This window comes from Euphorbia lathyris, chromosome 8, assembly GCF_963576675.1.
Source record: "Euphorbia lathyris chromosome 8, ddEupLath1.1, whole genome shotgun sequence".
NCBI classification, from domain to species: Eukaryota; Viridiplantae; Streptophyta; class Magnoliopsida; order Malpighiales; family Euphorbiaceae; genus Euphorbia; species Euphorbia lathyris.
This window is the reverse complement of record NC_088917.1, coordinates 84156679-84181236: the sequence shown is the minus strand read 5'-3', so window position 1 is coordinate 84181236 and position 24558 is coordinate 84156679. Positions and strand designations below refer to the sequence as shown.

Here is a 24558-nt window from a genome sequence, read left to right as displayed (position 1 = left end):
AGACAGTGCAACCACTCTTGTCGAATACTCCAAGGAACATCCATGGAATGAAGTCGAAGCAGATTAACTACGTACATGGAGTCTGACTCAACCCAAAGATGATGCCAATTTTTCTCCCAAGCAAGTTCAATTGCGAAATTAGCGTCTCTCAATTCAGCCAGATAAGCAAAACAAGGAGGGGTAGAAAAAGCAAAACAACCTTTGGGAAAGCCGCGATAGTTACGAAAGATACCACCCGCTCCCGCCTCACCAGGATTACCAAAAGCAGAGCCGTCCACATTGACTTTAACCTAACCCGGAGGAGGTTTAAGCCAATGGACCGGAATAATGTTGGGAGCCGGAGGCGGCCTTGGAGAAGCCAGAAGATGGGATAAGATATCAACATCTTTCCTCGAAGAGAAAAAACCTTTAGAAGAGGCAAATGACTCTCGAATCATTCGAAATAGGGTGATCTTTGAGTGTTGAATAGAAGGAAAAACCTCCTTAAAGGTTGCTTCATTCCTGCAATGCCAGATTAACCAGATGCAAGATACCGCGGCAATACGCCAGATCATCGACACTTGTGAGCCAAAATGAATGCTACGAAGAGTGCTGAAGAAGTGGATGAATTGGGAATGACGAGGTAAAGTGCAGTCAAAATGGATCGCAAGGGCCCTCCACATGAGCTTAAAGTTAAGTTCAAGTAATTATATATTTATTTGCATGTCAATTTCAACCTATAATATATATTTATGTATACATGATTTGAGTTTTGTTTTGATGAACTTAGTATATTTGATTAATATTTATGTAAGATTTGATATTTTGAAGAGTAGAATTTAAAGAAAAGTGTATTGAGAAACTTGATTGATAGTTGGTTTATGAACAAATGTATATATTGTTGAAACACCTTTCCACATGATTTTGATTTGACAAAATTATTTAACAAGAATTAAATCTCCATGATAAAAATATTCCAACACATTAAATTTAAATGATTTGATTTATTTGTACTAATGTGTTTGTTCAATGTTGAGTTATTTAAATCTATAAGACATCAAGTTGTATGGCCCAAAGGCCCACAAGAGAAAGTCAAGCCCAAGTCAACGTGTCAATGCCTCACGGCCCAAGCAGATCAAAACGCATGTCGCACTAAGTAAAACGCAAGCCCAGCATTGAGAAGGATCGAGAAACCTTCGACCAAAAGCTTCAAGACGAAGCTGCTGAGTTGAGCGACAAGATAGTCAGGTCAGCAGCTGGCCTGAATAAACTTGGAGACAAAGTATTTCTACTTCGGGTAAAGTTCAGAAGACGCAGAAAGCTATCTAGAAGACTTTACCATAAATGTGAAAACATTCTGTTCTGTCTGACGAAAAGCTGCTGAGCACTGCCGAAGACAGAAGATACAAGGTTTTGATTAGCCGAAGACGCTGAGCACGTACTGAGTGAAAGTGATAGGAAGCCGTTTCCCTCCAACGGTTATTTCGAAATTCGAAATAACCAGTGCATCAAGTGTCACTATAAATAGGCCACTCAAACGCTTCACTCGATGCAGATCTTCAATCAAGTCGAAACGCTGACCAAATTGTTACTTGAAGTTCTGTGAGAAAAGCAAAGCAAATCTTAAACCAATTCCAATTTTGTGTAAAAGTCTAGAGTGATCTAAATCATCTAAAGTGTCTTAGCAATTGTTGTTTAGGACAAACAAACACTTATCATTTCTAGAAGAATAGAAAGGAGAAGCTGAGTACTCGGTTATAGTACTCAGCGGTAGAAATAGGAGAGAGTAGAGGTATAGAGGAAGGTAATCTTGTATACTCAACCTTCTATTGTAAAAGGTTTGTGCTCTACCTTTAAAGAGCTCAGTAGAGGATTCCAAAAAGCTCGGAAGGAATTCCGGGGACTGGACGTAGGCGGAGAGGCCGAACTAGGATACATCTGCTGAGTAACATCTTTCTAACCCTTATCTCCTTAAATTATTGCTTGCTATAACACTGTCTAGTTAAACGCTAAAAAGAACATAAGCTGAGTTGAGTGAACTGAGAAGCTGAGTTCAGGAATAGACTCAAGTGCTATCTCCTGACTCAAGGATAGATTCAGTCTTAATCACTTGTTGACTAAGTTTGTATCTAAAACTTACTCAGTCTCACCGTGCTAAAAGACTTCGAGAAAGTCTAAGTTCGAAATTAACAGTCAGCCATACGTGAAAATTTTAAATAGTTCCTAACCCCCACTTGGAACTAATATTGTCACGTTACACGGGACCAACATATGTATATATATATTAAGTGATTTTCTATAAATTTATTTCTCAAGGTAAATTTTACTTTTAATTAAAAATTATTAAAATAGAAATTTTGATGAATTTATGATTTATTGAAATAAAGTATATATATGTGATGATTTATGTCTTTAGTTTTAAAAAATTGAAATTAGTATTGATAAGTATATCCATGCATTATTTATTGGTGATTTTAGTTCAAGAATGAAGTATGATTTAATATTTTGGAAATTGATTGAGTAAATATATTGAAAAAACTTTATGATGTTGATTTATGAATTATATATATATATATATATATATATATATGTTTACATATATATATTTCTGATTTTAAATTATATTATGAAATTATAATATTTTTAGTATCCATCAAGAGTAATAATCCGGATAGGTGGTTTTTATTATAGTACGTATTTAGTGAGAAATATGGCATGTGTACACAGTTGAAAGACCTATCGGGTATGGCAAAGAAGTGTTGAGTAAGACCATGCGGGTTAGACAAAATTATGAGATATCTCGATTTTATTATATTGTGGGGATTGATACATACGGGGATTATCTTTCGGATGGATACGGTTTGTGAAGTATTTATCGAGATACAGTTTATGAAGTATTTATCGAAATACGATTTATGAAGTATTTATCAAAATAAGATTTATGAAGTATTTATCGAAATACGGTTTATGAAGTGTTTATTGATTTACGGTTGATTTGAGTAAATTGTTAATTGCAAACCTATTTATTTTATATAGTTGGGATTTTAACCAAATAAATGTATATAGCTATTTTGAACATGAGTTTTATCTTAAGTAATTTAATACAGTGATTTATGTTTTGAATATGCTTGATATTTTGAGAAATGATAGCAAGCTTGATATTTTAAGTTGCAGATTTTGTTAAAAGTGTCATTTGACTATTTTATTATGGTTTAATCCATAAAATGTTCATTTTTAAGAATATGAATTTTATATGATGCATTTTTTGAAATTAAACTATAGATTTAGTTATTTTGAGTACAAGTACTTTATGTAGTTGATAATTACTTACTGAGATTTCAGTCTCACGTTTTTAAATGTTTTAATGTTTTTAGGTGAGAAAGTACAAGATATAGAGAAGATTACGGACCGATTAGGCGAAGATTGGAAGTTATTGCTTATTGTTAGAATTATCATTAGAACTATAGTATTTCAATTGTAATATAATGGAGTTGGTAAATATGTTGAGGTTCTCGAATGACAATGTAGTAAGGATATGAATTTATTTAGAATATATATTTAAGAGAAATGCCTAGAAAAGTGATGATTATGGTATTTGGATAAATTTTGAGACTTATAGGTATTGATTATGATCTTTCTATTTCACGCCTGATGCCGATTGAGGCCGTCTAGGGTCGGGTGTGACACTGTTATCCTTTTTTCTCCAATCAATATCTACGAACACTTCAAGTATGTGATGGTGAGTTATAGGATCTAACCCTTTGAAATACTTGCTGATTATTTCCTTTTTATTTAGCTTTTTGATCCTCTTTGTCATCTTCTCCATACCACCAAATCGCAAGCCAACCACCAAACAACAAGCTAAAGAGAAGTCCGAACTCCCAATCCCCAAACCTCATTTCAACTCCTCCAATAAAGAATCACATCTCTCCCTAGTTAAAAATGTATGAACAATGGTACCAGAGAAATAGACATTATCCAAATCTACAAGATGTTCGAAACATCTACTTTTCTAAACATATATTTATGAGGGCTTCAATTTTTTTTTACAGTTCAACCATTCCAGCAACCTCTTACTATTATTTTGTGTTTTAAACCCAAGCTCTACATATTCTTGAATTTTACACCATTATCCGCTTTTAGGTTTGCCACTTGACTCTATAAAAATGAAAACATTTTGCATTTCACGTAATATATTTCAGACAATACAATATACATTTCATACTTACAATTTGTATTAACTAAAAACAATTTATGTTTTATAAAACAAAACAACTTCACGGTTAACCTTAAGACTTCACATTTACCTATTTGCGAAGAAAACTATTCGCATTTACATTCAATTGCAAAGCAGATTTAAAATTGCAAATCGCAGTCCAAGTTGAATATTCGCAATATCCATTTTGTGAAGCCCTTTTACTAAACAATGGCCTCACAACTCGTCAAAAGCATTCACATTTATTTATTTGCGAAACACTTTGTTGAAAAATAGCTTCATAATTTGTCCGAAATACTCACATTTACCTATTTGTGAAGCCCTTGTGTTAAAAAATTATTAGGCTCCGCAAATAGGTAAATGGCTTCTTATTTACCTATATGTGAAGTTCTAGATGAGAATTTAGGATTTATTGCTTCACAATTTGATAATTGCGAAGCAAACTCATCTCAAATGAGTTCGAAAATCATCAATATACAATTAATACTAACTCTAACCAAACATAACACATTAAATTAAGGGATAAGGTACTAAAATAGGTCCAAAGTTTTTAGAGAAGTACCAATTTAGGCTCCACATTCAAAATAGCACTACACAAAACATCAATTTAGGGATGTGGAATCAATTGATGATTTTTGTTTAGAATGTGGACTCAATTGATAATTTTAATAGTTTAAGGTATTAATTGACTTTGAAGTCATAGTTTAGGGAGCCAAATGGTATTATGCCTTTTATTTTTGTTTAAAAATGATATAAAATTCCCTCCAAAAAAGAAAAGAGAGAGATATGAAATCATCTGCAAATTGTCTTTCCTTTTAACTGATGAATATGAATGCTTAAATAAATTACGATTCACTTCGTAAATTCAATTTGCTTTTGATTTCAGTTTGTCAAGCGGAAAGAAAACGAGGCAGTTTATCCAATCGCGGTATCAGATAGATGCAGGTATGAAGATTTTTTTTGTGCATACCAAACCTGAATCTAATGGTTGATTTCTTGGATTTTGGATTTATTTCTTCTATTCTTTTGCTGTTTTTCTTAAAAAGAAAAAACGAAAAAGATATTTTTCTTTGAATATGTGCATATCCATGGATTGGGTAAGGAAATATCTTTCCGAAAGAGAGCGAGCGGAGAGTGAAAGGGGAAGAAAAGAGAGGCAAAGAAGAAGAAGTCTCAGATAATTAATTGAGGGGAAGAGTATCGCAATCGATTTTCATTATAATTTAGTGCAATGTAGAAGTTTAAAGTCGTATATAGTTTTGTTTATTGTCTTTCTTCTACATTACATCAATTTGAGATGTGCCTTGCATTGATTGAGGGGAGGATTAGAAAACTCAAAACTCCGTTAGCACCAATCTAATGGTTAAGAAAGCAATGTAGAAGTTTAAAGTCGTATAAACTGTTGAATATGAAGTTCATCAAAATCAAGATCACTGTCATTACATCATTACATCACTGTCATTATAATTTAGTGCAATGTTGAAGTTTAAAGTCCTATAGAATTTTGCTTATTGTCTTTCTTCTACATTAAATCCATTTGAGATGTGCCATTATGGCATTCGATTTCATCAAAATCAACATCGACACCTTATTTCATTAGATCATTGTCATGAATTTTGCTTTGTCTTTTCTTCTACATTAAATCATTTTTTTCTATGCTTTGGTAAAGATAATTTGAGATGTGGCTTGCATTGATTCAGTACAGTAGTTTTGAGTTATTCTAATGGTTTATTACAATTTCACTTTAGCAGCTTTAAGTCTTACTTTGATGGATACCAAAAATTGGAGACCTAGTGCTGATCATGATTGGAGAGCTCAGTTACCACGTCGTATGATGGTCATGTACTTGTTAGTATAAATAAACTGTCAATTCTTATTTTACCACGTCGTAACTCTGTTGAACTTTAGTAATTTATTTTTCCAATTTACCTGAATGAGTTTAAGTTTCTGTTGTTGGAATCTTTAATTCCATTTCCTAAGCATTAGTTTCTAATGATGAATCTATGATGATGTATAATACAGTTACTACCGGTATATCATGCTGAAATTCTGTAACTTATAGAGAAAGAAAAACTACAGAGTTCATAAATTATCATAGTTGTTAATGAGGTACCTCATGCTTAGTGCATTAACGCACTCAATTGCGGGCACAGCCACCCTGGCGCTTGCCAGGCATGCCATTGTGCGCCAAGACACTTTTGATTAAAAGTAGCTTATGGTTTTTGCTTCAATTTGTATAAGATGGCTGCATTATAAAGTTCTAAATTGGAAGACACTTTTGATTCTCAAGTCTCTTTTGCTTCAATATTATATTTAATCAAATATCTTCATTGTTGCAATTAAGGCTGCAAGAATTTTACTATGTTAGTGTTAAAAGTGATTTCATTTACAGAGTCACATTCTGATATTTTAAGAGTCATATCAGAATGTGACTCTGTAAATCCATTCCTATGCTATTGGCAGGCAACTAATTTTATATGCTTGTAACCTAATTGTTGATCGTTTTGCATGCATAGAATGAAGAATGTGAACAGCCTTTTTCCATTTTATGGCGAAGAGGGTCTAGAAGAGCTGAAGAAAATGGCTCTGCAATTTGAGGGAACGATATGTACTGCTGCAATGAGCAAGGTATTGTCGAATAATTTTGTTAATTCTCTGGTACTCAGAGGTACAGGAGATGTTCCCAACTGTGAGTAGGTTCACAAATAATAATAAAATCAAGGTATGCGACCTCAAAAACCACCACTATACCCCATCGCTATCCTTTTAGCCTTCTTCTAGCTCGCCTAGGACTGTGTTGACTGAAGATTTCAAACAGCGGATTCTTTAACAGAAGGTTTTTTTAATCTATTCTTCCTATCTCTGGTCACTTCACTTGCTTCCTGTGGGTGAAAGAAGAGTTCCTGTGCCAAGCCTAAGAGGCTTAGACCGCTACCTCCCTTCGACTATCATTATTCCCCCAGGAACTGATTCTCTAGCACCGTCGTCTTCCTAGGTTAAGATTGGACTTTAGGAGAGAAACGCAGGAACAAGCTCTGAAGATTTAGAAGTAGATTACTGTTATGTCTAACTATTTATTTTTATTTTTTTCATCTGCTTTCAGTTTGATTATATGGAGAAAATGTTGTTGATGGAGGTTCTCTTGGAGTCTACGCTTGAAAATACATTTCTCAATTCTTCGCCATCCAACCCATCTGGCAGCAACAATAGGCCCCCTGATTCTGGAGGTAATTCCTGGATTGAGCATGAAATTTATATGAAATGCTATTCAAACTTTTAACTTCTTCATTTTTCATTCGTTTCCCTGCATGGTTCTATCCCTCTGTTAGGGAGATAAATTTATGTATTGGTTTGGTACAGTTTTTTGAATTCAGGTTGATGGTCAAAATCCACTGCAAAACATTAAAACAATTGTAGTCTGTAACTTTTATGTTGCTGGAGAATCTAAAGTGACTACATATCTCCTATCTTGCTATCTCTCGCTGAATTTGGAATGTTAAATCTTGAGCAGAAAGGTACAATATAACTAGAAGACAGAGACACTTAGTTCTTTTCTTCTTGAGGGATCAAAAGTTTTTGATTTTTGAATTCGTTGTCTGTCTATAATTTTCTCACATAGTTACTGTTTTTGTCTATCCTGAACAGCATCTTATAATATGCAGCCTCAAGTCCACAATCAAGGGCAGCCTCATCCTATGCCAATGTCAGCTAATCAGTCTCAAGCACGTGAGCAAATTTTATCAGAGAATATCCCAAGTAATATGGGTTCCACAGGGGTTCATCGTATGCAGAATATTTCTGAAGTTCTACAGAGTTCAGAAGGGAATTCAATGGGACGGGGGGTGCCTTCCAATATAAACAATCCTCAGAGAGAAATGCCAGGAACACAACATGTTAATCTACAAGAAGCACAAAGGTTTCTGCTATATCTGTATCAACAACTTCCAGACAAGAGCTTGCTTCGTCTACCGGCCTTTCTTCAAAAGAAAGCACTAGTGATTCAGAAGCAATTGGCCCGATTACAAAATGATACAAATATGCGGCAAAATCAGGTATCTGGGCAACAGAACCAACATACTTATCTATCTTCTTTGCAGCAAACATCACTAGGACCTCTACAAGCCAACATAACCAATTTCTTGTCGCAGAGTCGGGAGAATATGTTGCAACAAAATACTCCTCTTCAGTCAAATCCTAATATGCTACAACACGAGCATCTGAAACAACAGCAAGAACACATGGTGCATTCTCAACAGCTCAACCCGCACCAGATGCAGCAACAGTTAATGCAGCAGGAGATGTTGAAACAACAGCAGTTCAACCGGCAAGCAAAGCAGCAGTTACCGGCACAGATGCAGGCAGAGATGGTGCATTCTCAACAGCTCAATGAGCACGAGATGCAGCAACAGTTCATGAAGCAGCAGATGTTGCAACTACAGCAACAACAGATGGTGCATTCTCAACAGCTCAGTCAGCACGAGATAAAGCAACAGTTCATGAAGCAGCAGATGTTGCAACAACAGCAACAAGAGATGGTGCATTCTCAACAGCTCAGTCAGCACGAGAAGGAGCAACAGTTCATGAAGCAGCAGATGTTGCAACAACATCAACAAGAGATGGTGCATTCTCAACAGCTCAGTCAGCACGAGAAGGAGCAACAGTTCATGAAGCAGCAGATGTTGCAACAACAGATGGTGCATTCTCAACAGCTCAGTCAGCACGAGATAAAGCAACAGTTCATGAAGCAGCAGATGTTGCAACAACAGATGGTGCATTCTCAACAGCTCAGTCAGCACGAGAAGGAGCAACAGTTCATGAAGCAGCAGATGTTGCAACAACATCAACAAGAGATGGTGCATTCTCAACAGCTCAGTCAGCACGAGAAGGAGCAACAGTTCATGAAGCAGCAGATGTTGCAACGACAGATGGTGCATTCTCAACAGCTCAGTCAGCACGAGTTAGAGCAACAGTTCATGAAGCAGCAGATGTTGCAACAACAGAAGTTAGCTGCAGAGATGCAGGCACATCAAATCCCACAGCTGCATCAGAGGGATGACGTCGATGAGCCAGATGTGTTTCAGCAACATGTCTCAAAAGTTCAGCACGCTTTTTACACCCGTGAACAGATGATAGCAGGAGCATACTTTCCTACATTTTCACCTCAATTGTTTCAGGCTGCCTCTCCACATTCGTCTCAGCACTCTTCTCCAGAGGATTATCAACAATATCTACTATCGTCTCCAACCAAATCCGAACTCCATTGCAGTCTGGAACTGCAAACTCTCCTTTCATCGTCTCAGATCCTTCGTCTGAACACTCTTCTGAAGAGGTTGATCAACAAAATCTACTATCATCTCTAACCGAAGGTGAAACTCTATTGCAGTCTGGAACTGCCAACTCTCCTTTCATTGTCTCATCTCCTTCAACTCCGTTACCTCCATCCCCCATGCCAGGAGATTCTGAGAAACCTGTAAACGAGTTTTTCCCACTTTGTAATGCTAAACCAGATTAAAAACATAGTTTTAGTTTATTTTTTTTCACATGTGTATACACATAGCTTTGATACTGATGAGTGCTAATATGGCGCACAAATAGAGCAGAGATAACGAGATTAAGAATGTGTATAATTTTACCATTATGACACTAGAGAGATGGTTATCAACATTACACCTTATTCCCAAAAATTTAATTGATTTTTAATTTAGGATATGGACAAAATTGTGTAGGCTAATACATCAAACTCTTCTTTGATGCTTTGTCCATATACACCGAGTTTAATTTGTAAAACCCTTTTTTTTTTGTTTTTTTTTTGAGAATTAAGGATCAATTTGGCCTCTGATCCTTTGTTCATATACACCAATTTATTTTGTAAAAACTTAAACTTCATATTTTTTTTATAGAAACTTAAATTTATAATTGCATACATGTTTAGTTATAACGAAGGATAGGTATCAACTCAACCCTCAAGGTGACAATATTTGACGAATAAAATCCAATTTGACAATTTTGTTTGGACTAATTTGTCAAACATTACTAACTTGAGGAATGTTTTGATTTCTAACTTTCAATTTGAGTTACACTGAACCTGTTTGTCAATTTCAAGAATACACTGAACCAGTTTGTCAATTTCGAGAACCAAATTGACTCTTAATTAGAAGTAAATCAAATTCATTTCGTTTTCGTTGTCTGTTTCTTTACAAAAAACGAAACTTGATATCTTGATGTCATCCTTTTCTAATATTGAACGTGATAACCTTATATTAAAAACTTTAGGGTAGACTTTTGAGTGACGGAATATCTAACTGAATGTCTATATTATGTAATGATACAAAATAAGGTCCTTAATTTACTCCCTGGATGTTATTTGTAATTTACTCTAAAAGTTATATTTCTTATTTAAGGCATTATACTCATTTTGTCCCGAACTAAAATTTCAAAATCAATTAGGACCTTAAGTTATCAAAATCATCAATCAGGTCCCTGAACTAAGTAAAAATCAATTGAGTCTTCATCCTATCCTAAAATCAGGAAAGATGAATATTTGATATAGTTGTAATAATCTTTGCGTTGGGTCAAAATGAGTTTGGGAAAGAGAGTCTGAGACTGCTCAATTGAATGATTTTCGATGAGACCTCAATCGATGATTTTTGTTTAGAATAAGGACTTGATTGATGATTTTTTGTTAGTTTAGGAACCTGATTAATGATTTTGATAGTTTAAGGTCCTAATTGATTTTGAAAACTTAGTTTAGGGAGCCAAAGGTATATTATCCCCTTATTTAATATTTTTGCGTTTATATTTTTGTTTTTGTTTAAAAATGATATGAAATCCTTGCAAATTGCCTGCGATTGTGTTTCCTTCAACAGTTGAATTCGAATTCTTCAATATACCTTATTCGCAATATATTCACTTTTGCGAAGACATTTGGGCTTTTGCAATTCAATTTGCTTTTGATAAGCGGAAAGAAAGCAACGTAGTTTATTCAATCGCGGTATCAGATATATGCAGGTATGGAGATTTTTTGTGCATACTCAAGATGAATCTATTGGCTATTTCTTGGATTTTGGATTTCTTTTTTCTATTCCTTTGCTGTCTTTGAATATGTGAATATCCATGGATTGGAAAATCTTTCGGAAAGAGAGCGAGAGTGAAAAGGGGAAGAAGAGAACGCAGGAAGCAAAATAGAGGAAAAGAAGAAAAAGTCTCTGATAATTAATTGAGGGGAAGAGTAGAAACTGAATAGAGAGAAAACTCAGAAATCTGCCATTATCGCAATCGATTTCATCAAAATCAAGATCGACGCCTTATTTCATTATAATTTAGTGCAATGTAGAAGTTTAAAGTCGTATATAGTTTTGCTTATTGTTTTTCTTCTACATTAAATCAATTTTTTCTATGCTTTGGTGAAGATAATTTGAGATGTGCCTTGCATTGATTCAGTACAGTTGTTTTGAGTCAGTTGTCTTGCTTTGTGGAATTCTGATGGATACCAATAATCGGAGACCTACTGCTGCCCAAAGTGTTGTTCCTTCTGATTGGAGAACTCAGTTACCAGCACTCCGAGAAATTGTCATTTACTTGTTAGTATTTCATTTCCTTTAATATAAACAAATTGTCAATTCTTGTTTTATTGCATCAATTCTTGTTAAACTAATTTATGTAGTTTGTTTATATTAGAAATGAGTAAGTTTCCATCATTGGAATCTTTAATTTCTATTGACGAATTTATGATGATGTGCTTAGCGCCTTAACACACTCAATTGCAGGCACAGTCAGCCTGGCACTCACCTGGTGCGCCCATGTGACATGTGTACAGTTTTAGGCCTTTTTAAAGTATTTAATGTAGGTTTAACATTCAGCTTAGGTTAGACACATCTAAGGGTCCAAAATAAGCAAAAAAAATTAATATTAAAAAGGAAGATACACATTTGAATTGGAAGAGGAAGAGACAAAGTCGCTAAGTTACTGAAAGAGAAAGAAGCAGAGAAAAATAGAAGAGAAAGAAACAAAAAATACATGCAAATGACATTTGCAATTCAAAACGGATTTGAGTTTTTCAATTCTAATTGTAATTTATGTTTTGCCTAACATGACGATTGGTAGAGGTTTGTCTTGATGAAAAGTAGCTTATGGTTTTTGATTCAATTCGTATGAGATGACTGCATTATAAATTTTTAATTGGGAGAATTTTTTTTTTTATTAGATTATGGAATGAGAGGGCGAGCCTTGGCGCAACGGTAAAACGTTGTTGTCGTGTGACCAGAGGTCACGGGTTCGAGTCTTAGGAGCGGCCTCTTGCCAATTAAATTGGCAAGGGAAGGCTTGCCCCCAATACACCCTTGTGGTGGGACCCCTCCCCGGACCCTCGACGCGTAATGCGACCGGGCCGCCCTTTTATTAGATTATGGAATGATTCTCAAGTCTCTTATGTACAAGTTAATTGATAATATTATATTCTCAAGTCTTAATTTGTTGCAATTAAAGGTGATTCATTTTTGTTAAAGGTGATTTCATTTACTATGCTATTGGCATATTACCAATGAGGTTTTCTGCAGTGGCAGGCTATTAATTGTTAATCGTTTTGCATGCATAGAATTAGGAGTCTGTACAGACTTTTTCCATTTTCTGGCCAAGAGGGTCTAGAAGAGCTGAAGAAAATTGCTGTGCAATATGAGGAAAAGATCCGTAATGCTGCCATGAGCTGGGTATGTTCGAATATTTTTGTTAATTCTCTGATACTCAGAGGGATAGGAGATGTTCCCTGGACTGCGATTAAGTTCACAAATAAAAATAAAACAAGAGAAAAAAGTTCTATTGGACTTTAGGAGAGAAACACAGGAAAAAGCTGTTAAGATTCAGAAGTAGATTACTATGACGTCTAACTTTTTATTTTTATTTTTTATATGCTTTCAGTCTGATTATGCCGAGAAAATAATGTTGATGATGATTATCTTGGACTCTATGACCAAAAATACGTTTCCTAATTCTTTGCCAACCAACCCATTTGGCAACAACAATAGGCCCCCTGATTCTCGAGGTAATTCCTGGATTGAAACTATATGAAATGCTATTCAAACTTTTAACTTCTTCATTTTTCCTTCTCTTCCCTGCTAGGGAGATAAATTTATGTATTGGTTTGGTACAGCTTTTTGAATTCAGCTTGATGGTCAAAATCCACTACAAAACATTAAAAAAAATTGTAGTCTGCAACTTTTATGTTACTGGAGAATCTAAAATGACTACATATCTCCTGTCTTGCTATCTCTCGCTGATGAAATTTGAAAGATTAAATCTTGAGCAGAAAGGTATAGAACTAGAAGACAAATGCCAGGAACGCAACAGGTTGTTCTACAACAGCTGAAACAACAAGCACAGAATTTTCTGCAACATCTGTATCAACAACTTTCAGACCAGAAGTTCGTTCGTCAACAACTGCAACAGGTTGCTAGCATTCGTATACAAAAAGCACTAATGATGCAGCAGCTAATGGCCCAACAACCAAATGCTACAAATATGCAGCAAAATCAGTTATCTGGACAACAGAACAATGTCGGAGAAATGCAACAAGAACATCAGAGGTCGGAGGGACAGAAAAATAACCTTGTGCAGCAACATCGGGATCAGCAGAATTTAATAGCTCAGAACAATATGGCGAATATGCGGCATATTTATCTGTTTTCTTTTTCTGGTTTTTCGACATCACAGCAGAACATGTTGAATTTACTTAAGCCAGCTTCCAGCCACCAGCATCTGAAACAACAGCGAGAACAGCACCAGATGCAGCAACAATTAATGAAGGAGCAGATGTTACAAAAACAGCAGTTCAACCAGCAAGCAAAGCAGCAGTTACCTGCACAGATGCAGGCACATCAAATGCCACAGGTGCATCAGAGGGATGATGTCGATGAGCCTAAGATCAGACCAGGGATGGAGGTTAAGCCAGATGTCTTTCAGCAATATATCTCAAGAGGTCAGCACCCTCTTTACACCCATCAACAGATGAAATCGGAAGCATCTATATCTTCATCTCAATTGCTTCAGTCTGCCTCTCCGCTTTTGTCTCAACATTCTTCACCAGAGGTTGATCCAAAAAATCTACAATCTTCTCTAATCAAAGCCGAAACGCCATTGCAGTCTGGCAAGTCAAGTGTCACAGTGAAACCTGTTGAGCGCTTGATTAGAGCGGTTAGTCATTCCCCTTTCATCTTCTTGTTACTCACCATGAAATCCAGTTTCATATTTGTTCTTGCTGATAAGTCTGATTGTGATTCCCAGGTTAAGTCTATGTCCTTTGAAGCATTGACTTCTTCTGTCAGTGATATCAGCTCTGTTCTCAGTATGATTGATAGAATTGCTGGATCAGCCCCAGGTCATGGATCTAGAGCTGCAGTAAGTGAGGATTTGGTAGCAATTACAAATTGTCGACTTCAAGCTAGAAATTTTATTACTCAAAATGGAATGACTGGGACAAGGAAAATGAAGCGCTCTACAAGTGCTATGTCCTTGGAGTCAAGAGCAACATCAAGTGTCAAGAGGCCTCGAATTGAGGTATAAATTTTGTACTTCTTATTCTCCGGACTGTTTTCAATATCTAGGATTCTCATGATAAGAGGTTCAGTTCCATATGATATATATTATAGTTTTATTTCCACATGTTGGGTGTTCGAAAAATGTCCTAAAATCACTGAATTTTGGAGGAAGATGCTACATCATTTGATGGATTATTTAAGAAAAAATATGTTCTACTAGGAAAAGAAAAACAACAAAAAAAATGTGGTACAAGAGAAAATATAACTGGTTTCATTGTGTTCCATTGGCATATTATTTATACTCAAATTTGCTTGGATTTTTCATTTTAACTTGAATGGGTTCTTTGCAGGTTAATCATGCCCTATTGGAAGAGATACGTGAAATAAATCTTCGACTCATAGACACAGCGGTTGAGGTTAGTGAGGAAGATGTTGGTCCAACTGCTGCTGAAGAAGAGGACAATGGAATCATTGTGAAGGGCTCTTTCATTGCCGTAGCTCTAAGTCCAGACTTAAAATCACAGAATGCTTCAGCTCAAATGGTTGGTTTTCAGACCTAATTTGAATTGATATGCTACATGTACCCTAATTTGGTATTTATATGTTCTTTGCTACCTTGCAGTCACCAATTCAGCCCTTTAGGTTACTCGTGCCCACAAATTATCCTAGTTGCTCTCCAGTACTATTAGACAAGTTGACTGTTGAAACCAGGTAAAGGAACAAGGCTTTTAATCCCTTTTCGTATCTGCTCTTTTTCTCATGTGCTGGTATTTTAATATAGCAAAGAGCTCTCTCTCTCTCTTTTGGCGTGCAACATTCGGGTCTCTTTTGCTAGAGAGAGAGAAGAGAAATGTTCTGAAAAAAGTTAAGATTTTTTTTGGTGGATGTTTCGTAAGGATAAAACATTTAAAGATTGTACATAAGCTAAGACATTCAAATGGAATAATGGGTGTCTGGTTTTTGAGCTTTTCTCATATGATCTTTTGATTTTTTGGCCAATACATATCCAGTCCCTCTATTTTGTACTCAACCGCATAATGATTCTCTGAAATTTTAAAATGAGCTTTTTGCTCCCTCATCTTAGTTAAACTGTCATGGCTTACCCCTTATTTCCACGTGGCGGTACCACACACTCTATGAGCCACTGACAGTTTAAGCAATTTGAGGTGGCAAAAAGATCACTTTAAGCAAGTTAAGGTGGTCGAAAGGTCGTTTTGAGCAAGTTGAGGTGGCGAAAAAGTCATTTCAAGCAAGTTGAGGTGACAAAAGGTCGTTTTGAAAGTTTGGAGGTCATTAGGCTTTTGAGTGCAAGTTGGAGGGGGGATTGAGTATGTATGATAAGCCTTTGTTCTTTATTTTTCCAAGTTAGAGTATAGAATTGTGCTATAAGATAAGGACAATTAATAACATGAAATCTTTCGAGTGCAAGTTGGAGGGGGGATTGAGTATGTATTGATAAGCCTTCGGTCTTTATTTTTCCAAGTTAGAGTATTTGTGTCGCTGACACGACTTGATTGCACGGTTTCATATGATGATTCATGTTAGCCGACCCCGAATCATTTCGGGACTAAGGCTTTGTTGTTGTTGTTGTTGTAGAGTATAGAATTGTGCTATAAGATAAGGACAATTAATAACATGAAATTATTAGCAAAGAATATGGGAATTTTAAACCATTTCATTCGACTTGATACCAAATCTTTCAAGAAAAAAAAATCATAATTGATTAATGGCTTAATACATCATCTGCTCCTTCAACTTGTCCAAAAAGTTTGATTGACGCCTGAACTTTTAAAGTGTCTCAATAGCTCATCAACTTGTTTAAAATATCCCGGTAGCCCCCTCCACTTGCTTAACTGTAGTCAATTAACACCTTGATTGCAAAAAAAATAAACTGCACGCGGAAGATGTACTGCACGCTCTTTGGAAAAGAATTGACACGTTACATCTAGGTCAAAAGAAAGGGGGTTAATTATTTTTTTCATCATGAAAGGCCTAGCTTTGTGAATTATGTAATAACATGGTTCACTTCTAGCGGTGTTTTAATAGTCTCGTACACCGGAAGAAAGAATTGTTACCGGCGGAGCAAGAACTGTCAAAAATTCTGCTCAAGTAACAGGAGATATTGGATTTCAAACTGGAATTTTTTTTAATTAACCCCATTTCTATGTGTCAGTCTAAGTCCAACGTCTCGCTTACTTGTCAATTTGTTTGACTTTTGCAAAGCGTGAATACACCTTTCGGATGCAGTTTACTTCTTTGTAACCGAGGGTTTAATAGACTAAATTTTAAGCAAGTTGAGCGGGTTATTGTGACATTTTAAGCAAGTTGAGGAGCCTATGAGGATATTAAAAATCTGTCATTTTGTATATCTGCAAATTTTTCCTGTGAACTAACTTGGGTCATACTTGGACAGTAAGGAATGTGAAGATCTTGCAGTAAAGGCTAAGTCAAGGTTTGACAGGTCCCTCCGAAACCTTTCCGAACCCATGTCACTTGAGGAGATAGCAAGGACCTGGGATGTTTGTGCTCGTGCAGTTATTTCGGAGCTTGCACAACAGAGTGGCGGAGGCAGCTTCAGCTCAAAATATGGGACTTGGGAAAACTGCTTAACTTCAACATGATTCTTTTTGAAGCTAAAGAGTTTCTAATGAGTCTTGTTGTGAGATTTTGAAGTTCTGGGTGTGCATGAGGTCTGCCGATGAAGTTTTCTGCAGATTGACAAGCATTCTAAAGGAGCACAAGGTGTTGTATGATCAATTTTTTGTATGTATATATAATTTTTGATGAAAATCAGACACTTTATTAGGTAAACACACATATCAAATACAAGAAAAACAGAACAAGTGCTTGAATTTAAGCCTAATTGCTCCAATCAAAACAAGCAAAAACCTATTACAGTAGATGACCTTTAGTTTAACTGTATATGAACTTTAGTAATAGAATATGTTCCAGTATTACTTTTCTTCAATGATATGCAATTTCCAACATTATCCTGCAGAGAACTTTTGTACTGTTTGAAATTGTGTTTGATCTCTGTTGGTTTTTCACACGGTTAAAGGTACTGTTGGTTATTGAACTTTGAGGTTTGTCTCAAAGTGGTCATTGAACTTCATTTTGTCTCACTAAAATCATCCAACTTTGGTTTTTATTTCAATAAAGTCACTCTGGTGACCTCAGACGATATTGCTCTTAGGGGGTGTTTCGTTAAGGAAATTTTTCACCCGGAAACGGAATGGGAATGAGAATGGTTGATTCTCATTCATAGTATAATATGCTTGTTAAATTTATTTTTGTTATTATTTGTTGTGCGGAATTAACGAAAGATAAATAAATAAAGAATCGAAAAACACAGATTTACGTGGTTCACCAACGTTGTGTTGGCTAGTCCACGGGCAGAAGGAGAATAGTATTATTAGGAGGCGAAAAACAGATTGCAAATTAGGTTTACATAATGGAGTATTTACCCAATCTAACCTAATCCGACTTGGAACCCATGACCTAGTCCCCACGACAGACCCCGTTATACTGATTCAAGGCATTACGACATTATTATTTATAATGCTTGTTAACTTTAGTTTTGTTATTATTATTTGAGACTTCTTTCAATGCTTTTTACTGGAAAATTACATTAATAATTCGATAGCTCAAAAATTGAACCAAATACCTTTAAAATTAATTGGATTTTGATTACAGATTAAACCAAACAAAAGAAATAGATTCTCATTCAGATTCAGATTTCGTAACATTCTGATTCCAACTCTGATTAACTGTATTTCAATGTGTGTGATTATTTGTGTTCAGATTTTACTACTATGTTAGTTTTGCTATTAACTACTTTGTTTGTTTTGCAAATTTCACTCACTCCAATCAGCAAAATTATGTTGATCATGGATGCGACAAAGAAGGTTTTGGTGTCTCTGAAATTCCATCACACGTAAATTATGTGTAATTATATTAGGGTTAATTAAAAAAAAAAGTACCATGTCATTTGGCAGATTTGCGATGTGGTACTTGTGGTATATTTTTTTGTAAACACAACTCTGTGGTTTGCAAAATTTTGCATTTAAGTTCACTTTGTCAGAATTTAATCGATAACGACTTCGAAATAAAAAATTTCAGGAGTTAAATGATATTTTAAACAACTTTAATTCTTCAACTTTTTAGGTTTGAGGTCATTTAGGTGTTGTTTTTTATGAGAGAGAAAGATAATGTTTAGAGAGAGAAAACTCCAAAAATGATGATTTTGAGAAATTAAGAATATGGTTTCATAGTAAATATGATACCAAACAAGTTTAATTCTTGAAAATTTTCATTTTGAGGTTGTTATCGGCCAAATTTGGCAAAATAAAAAAAACATGTAAAATTTTGCAACTATAGGGTTGTGTTTGCAAAAAAAAAATACCACAGGGACCACATCGCAAATCGACCAAACCATATGATACTTTTTTGTAATTAACCCATTATATTATTTCTTTTGATATTATAAGCTTTAGTTTAGTTGGTAAATTTCTAATCTGGACATAATGTTACGATTCCGGTAGTCCTTTTCGTCTGAAGTCATCGGAGTGACTTTATGGAAACAAAAACTAAAGTTGGATGACTTTATTAAGAGTAATTGAAATTTAGTGACCATTTTGAGATAAACCCGAAGTTCAGTGACCAAGGGTGCATTTAACCCTTTTTCACACTTTTACTGTTATCGATATCTTCCTTATTTACGTTCATATTTTGATTGTCCACAATGGTTCATCTTTTATTCAACATACTTTGTGGTGCTTACACCTCTCGCCTATTGAAGTTCTGCTCAAAAACCTCATCTTTGAACTTGTATAGAGAAGGATTCCCGCCGCGCATTAGTTCTTCCATACCAACTTAGCTGCCTGGTGCTGCTATTAGCAACATGCGGTACACTATACTGGCCCAACCCAGTAGTAGATAAGAACTGAACTATCCTGCAACGTTCTAAATCCAACTCATGTACTAGTTGAATCGATGTTGAACCGTGCCAAACGACAATATCGATAAGAGCATGCCTAAGGCTGCTGTAGGGTAAAGATGTTTGCTTGACTTTTGGGATAACCAGCTAGTTGTGTATATAAATATATGTCCATGTAATACAAAGTATATGAGAAATACAATACATAGAGAACTTACATACAGCAGCACTGAATCGCGCAAACCAGGCACGAGGAGATCGCTTCAATCCATACAAGGACCTGCATAACCTGCAAACTTTCCCAGACTCCCCCTGAGCAACAGAGTGGCGGAGGCAGCTTCACCTCAAAATATCGGACTTGGGAAAACTTCTTGACTGCAACATGATTCTTTTTGAAGCTAAAGAGTTTCTAGCGAGTCTCGTTGTGAGCTTTTGAAGTGCTGCATGTGCACGAGGCCTATCCAAGCAGTTTTCTGTAGATTGACAAGCATTCTAAAGGAGCACAAGGTGTTGTATAATCAATTTTTTTGTATGTGCATATAATTTCTGATGAAAATCAGACACTTTCTTAGATAAAAACACACACCAAAATACAAGAAAAACAGAACAAGGGCTTGAATTTAAGCCTAATTGCTCCAATCAAAACAAGCAAAAACCTATTACAGTTATGAACTTTAGTTTAACTGTATATGAACTTTGGTAATAGTAATAGAATATTTTCCAGTACTAATGTTCTTCGATGAAATGCAATTTTCAACATTATCCTGCAGAGAACTTTTGAACTGTTTGAAATCGTGTTTGATCTCTGTAATGTATGTAATTGTATATAGATATTAGTTTAGGGACCTATTAGCATATCAGTTCAGGGACCTATTACCATCAATACCACTTTGTATATAAATACCTATTGTTCCAATAATACACTATTGAGTTTTCTCAAACTACATGGTATCAGAGCCTGCCCTAGTGTGCAGTGTTTTTCTTTTGTGTTTCCCTAGTGTGCAAACTGATTTAGGGTTCCACCTTCTTCCGATTTCCATTTTTCCGGTCATCACCTAGTCTCACCTCCCGGCCCAGCCGTCTACCCATCCTCAGATAGGCATTTTCGCGGCGGTTCGGTGACATTACCGGCAAGTGCACCGCACGCGCCACCTGATTCCGGCGACCACTCTCCACGCGCCGGTGCGTGATGGCGCGTACGGCCACCTCCGGCCGTCGATTCGACTCCGACCAACACCGTTGGCTCTGTCTCCCTCGGATCGGCCTTCCTGTCCAGTTTATTTTGTGTTCCGGCGACTTTTGTTTTCGCACCCTGTGAAGGTTGGTCCCTGTTTGTGTTTCTTTTTTGCTGAAACTTGTTGGGTTGTGTTTCTTCTTTGCTAAAATGGCTCAGGACAAGGATAAGAGGGTTGAATCTAGTAAAAATGTGGTTAGTAGCATTATGACAGTTTCTCCTAAGATTATTGATTTGTTCCAATTATTTAGATTGGTCTAAAACAATTAAGATTTATTTGCGTAACATCAGGAAGACCCATCATTTAACTGATGATCCTAAGACAGATGATGAGGATTGGATGGCAGATGATGCCTGTTTGTTTTTGGGTATCAAGAACTCTATTGATGCGTCTATTGTTGGTTTGGTTCGTCATTGTGAGTATGTCAAACAACTTATGGACTATTTGCAAAATATGTATGCTGGGAAGTATAATTTGTCTCGCTTATACGATACGTATAAGTCTTTCTATACTACTGATCGTCAGGGTCAATCTGCTCAGGATTACTATATGCAGTTGAGGGAATTTTTTTAGCAGTTGAATGAATTGCTGCCTTTGAGTACTGATATAAGAGTGTTGCAAGCTCAACGGGAACAAATGTTTGTTCTTCGCTATCTGTGTGGACTTGGTTCTGATTTTGAGGGTGTTACTTCCCAGATTCTCTTTAGTGCCACCATTCCTGATGCTGAGGAAGCTCTTAGCCGTGTTTTGCGAAGTGGGCTGGTTATGTCACCCACTCCTGTTGTTCCAGCTTCCAGTGCTCTAGTCAGCCACAAGCCTTCATCTGACCGCTCTTATAAGGGTCCGACTAAGGGTGGTACTCGGGATACCAGATATCCAACTGAAGGGAACAGAGTCTTTCGAGACAACAGATATCCAACTGAAGGGAACAGAGTCTTTGAGTGTTATTACTGTCATGAGTCGGGTCATACCACGCGTACTTGTCCCAAACTTAAGGCAAAGGGGCAGCACAGGCACCGGTCTGCTCACATTGTCACTAGTGATGCTACATCCTCTGGTCCGACCTACACCCTTACTGCAGATGAATATGCTAAGTATCAAGAATCATTAGCTCCTCAACATTCTACTTCACCTATCACTGCTATTAGTGATTCAGGTAATTCTAATAAGTGCCTCATTTCTTCGTCTTCAAAGTGGGTCATTGATTCTGGTGCAACACACCATGTGACAGGTAATTCTGAATTGTTCACATCTCATAGTAAAACTTTTCCTTCACATGTTGCTATAGCTGATGGTACACATTCCCCTGTTATTGGTTCTGGCACTATTAACCCAACTTCTTCTCTTTCCCTCTCCTCTGTTCTTAATGTGCCTGGATTTACATTCAATCTAATTTCTGTGAGTCAACTTACTCGTTCACTTAATTGTTCTATCTCATTTTTTCCTGATCATTGCTTATTTCAGGATCTCATGACGAAGAAGATTATTGGTAGTGGATGGGAATCTGACGGTCTCTACATCTTGGATACAACTGTTAGAAGATCGGTTGCCCTCTCTAGTGTATCCACACCTTTTGATGAACATTGTCGGTTGGGACATCCTTCTCTACCAGTGTTGAAGAAATTATGTCCTCAGTTTCAGGATTTGTCTAGTTTAGATTGTGAGTCGTGTCGGTTTGCTAAACATCACCGTTTGTTTTCCTCTCCCCGAGTCAATAAAAGGTCAAGTTTTCCATTTGAATTAGTTCATTCTGATGTTTGGGGTCCTTGTTCTGTTGTGTCGAAACCTGGTTTCAGATATTTTGTTACTTTTGTGAATGATTATTCTTGAACTACTTGGTTATATTTAATGAAAAGTCGTTCTGAATTATTTACTCATTTTACTACTTTTTGTGCTGAGATTGAAACATAATTTAATGTTTCTGTTCATATACTCCGAAGTGACAATGCTAAAGAATACTTTTCTGGACAATTTCAGTCTTTCATGATCTAGAATGGTATTCTTCATCAATCTTCCTGTGTTGATACACCATTCCAAAATGGTGTTGCTGAACGCAAGAATCGTCATCTTCTTGAAACTACTAGAGCTTTTCTGTTTCAAACACGTGTTCCTAAACATTTTTGGGCTGATGCTGTCTCTACAGCATGTTTTTTGATCAATCGTATGCCTTCTTCCGTGTTACAATGTGAGACTCCGTATGGTACTCTCTTTCCTCATAAACCTGTGTTTCCTATGTCACCTCGTATTTTTGGGTGTACTTGCTTTGTTCGGGATGTTCGTCCACAAGTCACTAAACTTGACCCCAAAGCCCTTAAATGTGTGTTCCTTGGATACTCTCGTCTTCAAAAAGGGTATGGTTGTTTTTCTCCTTCTCTTGATAAATATCTTGTGTCTTTTGATGTCACGTTTATGGAACATCTTCCATTCTTTTCCATGTCGTCTGATATCTTCACAGGTGATACTGATGTTGAAGATGAGCTGGTCTATCAAGTTCACCAGGTCTCGGATGGCTGTCCCTTGAGAGACCTCCTGCTTCTGATCCAGTACCAATTTCTGCTCCGCCTTCAGATCCTACTCCTGAGTCAATCCAAACCACTGATGAACTTCCCATTACCCTTCGTAAAGGTAAAAGATCTTGCTCCCATCCTATTTCTGCTTTTGTTTCCTATGAGCGCTTTTCTTCTCATTCACAGTCTTTTGTTGCTTCCCTTGACTCCACTATTACTCCTAAATCTGTATCTGAGGCATTATCCCATCCGGGCTGGCGCCACGCCATGATTGATGAAATGAATGCTTTGGATGCTAATGGTACTTGGGACTTGGTAAATTTACCTGTTGGTAAGAAACCTGTTGGATGTCGTTGGGTATTCGCTGTGAAAGTTAACTCTGATGGTTCTGTTGCTCGATTAAATGCTCGTCTTGTTGCAAAAGTCTTTGCTCAGACTTATGGGGTTGATTATTCTGACACCTTATCCCCAGTGGCTAAAATGGCCTCTATTCGTCTCTTTATCTCCCTGGCTGCCCACTCTAATTGGCCCTTGCATCAGTTAGATATCAAAAATGCTTTCCTACATGGGGACCTTCAAGAAGAAGTTTACATGGAGCAACCACCAGGGTTTGTTGCTTAGGGGGAGTATGGCAAAGTTTTTGTCTCCGCAAATCTCTATATGGGTTGAAACAAAGTCCTCGAGCATGGTTTGGAAAGTTTAGTCAAGCAATTGAGGTTTTTGGGATGAAGAAGTGTAAGTGTGATCACTCTATCTTTTATAAACATTCTGCTTCAGTTATCATTCTCTTGGTCATCTATGTAGACGATATTGTTATTACAGGCAGTGATATGTCAGGAATCTCATCTTTGAAATCATTTCTCCATGGTCAATTTCATACCAAGGATCTAGGAGCTTTGAAGTACTTCTTAGGAATTGAGGTGTCAAGGAGTACGAAAGGAATTTTCCTGTCTCAAAGAAAATATGTTCTTGATTTGTTGTCCGAAACTGGAAAATCTGGAGCTAAGCCATGTAGTGCACCTATGACACCGAATGCGCATCTCACATCAGAAAGAGAGCCCTTTGAAGACCCTGGAAGATATAGGCGTTTGGTTGGAAAGTTAAACTATCTTACAGTGACTAGACCGAATATTACCTATTCTGTCAGTGTTGTTAG

At 36.5% G+C, this 24558-nt stretch overlaps 1 protein-coding gene across 7 annotated transcripts; it reads left to right on the top strand.

Moving 5' to 3' along the window:
- The first annotated feature begins 11017 nt into the window (after positions 1–11017).
- On the top strand, positions 11018–17678 carry LOC136202381 (mediator of RNA polymerase II transcription subunit 15a-like). Of its 7 annotated transcripts, none has more exons than XM_065992955.1 (9): positions 11018–11203; positions 11655–11775; positions 12789–12900; positions 13109–13232; positions 13497–14380; positions 14471–14743; positions 15075–15266; positions 15347–15435; positions 17138–17678. In XM_065992955.1, the coding sequence occupies exons 2-9, from the start codon at positions 11678–11680 to the stop codon at positions 17343–17345; spliced, it is 1980 nt and encodes a 659-aa protein (XP_065849027.1). In that variant the 5' UTR covers positions 11018–11203; positions 11655–11677; the 3' UTR covers positions 17346–17678. The 7 variants fall into 7 exon arrangements, with proteins under 7 accessions (XP_065849027.1, XP_065849028.1, XP_065849026.1 ...); XM_065992956.1 differs by having other exon boundaries at positions 11641–11775; XM_065992954.1 differs by having other exon boundaries at positions 11636–11775.
- Positions 17679–24558: the final 6880 nt, after the last annotated feature.